The sequence below is a fragment of the Penaeus monodon genome, chromosome 25 (genome assembly GCF_015228065.2).
Source record: "Penaeus monodon isolate SGIC_2016 chromosome 25, NSTDA_Pmon_1, whole genome shotgun sequence".
NCBI lineage: Eukaryota > Metazoa > Arthropoda > Malacostraca > Decapoda > Penaeidae > Penaeus > Penaeus monodon.
The window spans coordinates 30,647,211-30,649,318 of NC_051410.1; the positions used below are offsets into that span (position 1 = coordinate 30,647,211).

Sequence of the window (2,108 nt, forward strand, 5' to 3'; positions counted from 1 at the left end):
CTCTATCTATCTAGCTGTCTTTACTGCAGCGGTAATCGTGCGGTCTCTCCCGCAGGTCGTACTTATGACAGTTGCGACGACTCCCTGGATGTCCCAGGAAGGGGCCCAGGGGGTCAGTGGGCTACCAGCGGCGCCGCAAGCGGGCCCACGATCGCTCCGGCTTCAGCACCGGGAGACGCGACGGGCCGGGCACCACCCACACCACGCCCGCCACCATGCGCACCTCCCGCCCCATCCCCTCCCTCGCCGAGTCCATCACCACCCCCTCCAACTCCTGCCACCTGCCGCTCGAGGGCGACCCGGACACCCCGTCGGACAGCGCGGTGCCCCTCCACAAGGTGGTCCCGCACTGCCTCAGACAGTGCAGCCACACGAGTCTGCCGGAGTCGCAGCTGGAGTGTGCCAAGGCTCGCATGTACGACTCTGAGGCGGAGTGCAATCAGGAGTGTCAGCTGCAGAGCTGTTGTCACCGTCAGGACGACTCCACCTCCGCGGCGGAGAGTCTGACAGCGACAGCCGCCATTTGTTCCCACAGAAAGGAGGAACAAAGTATACTCCTGAAAAACCTCAAGCCTCAGCGGTCGTACTCGCTCCGCCTGGGCAAGAGACTGACGTCAAAGAGCCAACAGGAGCAAGATACGAGCTTCAGCAACGGCCCCACGACGACCCAGGGGCCGTGCGTCACCTGCCAATATAAAAAGGCTTCCCAGCAAGACGCTGACGACGCGGCGCCGAGGACCGCCCTGTCTCAGAGCGGCTCCGGCTTGGAAGCCTCCGCCGAGAGCTCGGGCAGCACGCAGTACGCCTCGTGTTCGCTCGAGCCGACGCAGAGGTCGTCGGTGAAGCGGTTTCGGAGAAGGCTGACCTCGGAGTCGTCCTCGGACTCGGGCTGCACCGACACTCGCTCCGAACTAGAGGAGGTGATCATGACGACCGCGTGCTAGTGGTCGTCGAGAAGCGCGCCGTAAAAGCGATGAGGATAAGGACTTCCGGGTAGCATGCCCAGGGACACGCAGGTGTTAGTGCAGGTAGATGAAACACTGGGGGACACTACCCGCCTACCACCTCGGCCCTGAGGTCTTCGTCGGCGTCACTTCTTATCAACATTCCTTTTCTAAGAGACATATTTTTCACAACCGTCTTGTAGGTGGAAAAGCGTTATCACAAAAAGATAATTATACATATATAACTGTTTAAAAACTTTTAAAATGTATAGTTTATACTGGAAGTTATAAGTAACGGATCGATCAAGCCTAGATATAGTCGATGCCGTCTGTGTATATTCTATGATTCTATAATTCTGTCCCTGCGTTGGCTGGTTTTGCCATATTGCAAGAAAAAAAACAATACTTCTGCCGTGAATATGTTAAGGGCATTTACGCAGTACTCAGTGATGTTAAATGTTTAAGAATGTTTATTACAACCTCCATTTTAATGTGTTCACTTTAACCTATAAATTTCTTTAATCTCTAAGAAAAATACTCGTTACTTTCCGGGGTGCATGAAGTCAATGTAAGCTTTAGTGAAGTTTGAAGTGTCACCATCTGCTTTATCTTTCAGGAATAGTGTTTCCCAAGCCAAGTTTCGCCATAGCTGCTCCAAATATAGCGAACATGCACCGGGTTTGTTCCCTTCATGTGTTCGACAGACCTCCCTTGCTCTGCACTCGTTCGACTAACGTAAAGACAGGCGATTCTCCATGAAGTTAATCACCACCTGCCTACTATACGTGTGCAGAATTTACAATACAATTAATCCCATCTGCATCAAGTAAATGTTCAGAATCCCCTTACCGAACATTGCTTACACCGTGTACAGAGTAAGCGCTTTAAACTGACTCTACTTGTACGTTTCATCATAACCAATTCTGAAAGCTTAAAGAAAGATGTTTCGAGAAGGACGCACGCTAGCGCAAGGCTCAAGAGTGCGTATACTCTATCAGCCGATGACACTTTACAGTGACCCACAAATGTATTAATAAGGAAACAGTATTAGGTAATCATAACGCATCAGCTCTCTAATGTGATATCTTACCTCATTCCTTTTGAGCATATCCTAAGTATATAGCAGCATTAAATTAAACATATATGTATATTTGTGTTTATATC

General features: G+C 50.7%; 1 protein-coding gene across 1 annotated transcript in view; it reads left to right on the top strand.

The window, feature by feature from the left end:
- The window catches only part of LOC119589139, a 6,723-nt gene extending 4,621 nt beyond the window's left edge, over positions 1 to 2,102 (top strand). Inside the window, exon 2 of the mRNA XM_037937716.1 lies at positions 56 to 2,102. Coding sequence (XP_037793644.1) covers positions 216 to 944 — 729 coding nt within the window. The 5' untranslated portion in view covers positions 56 to 215 and the 3' untranslated portion in view covers positions 945 to 2,102. The remainder of the gene's footprint in view (positions 1 to 55) is intronic.
- Positions 2,103 to 2,108: the final 6 nt, after the last annotated feature.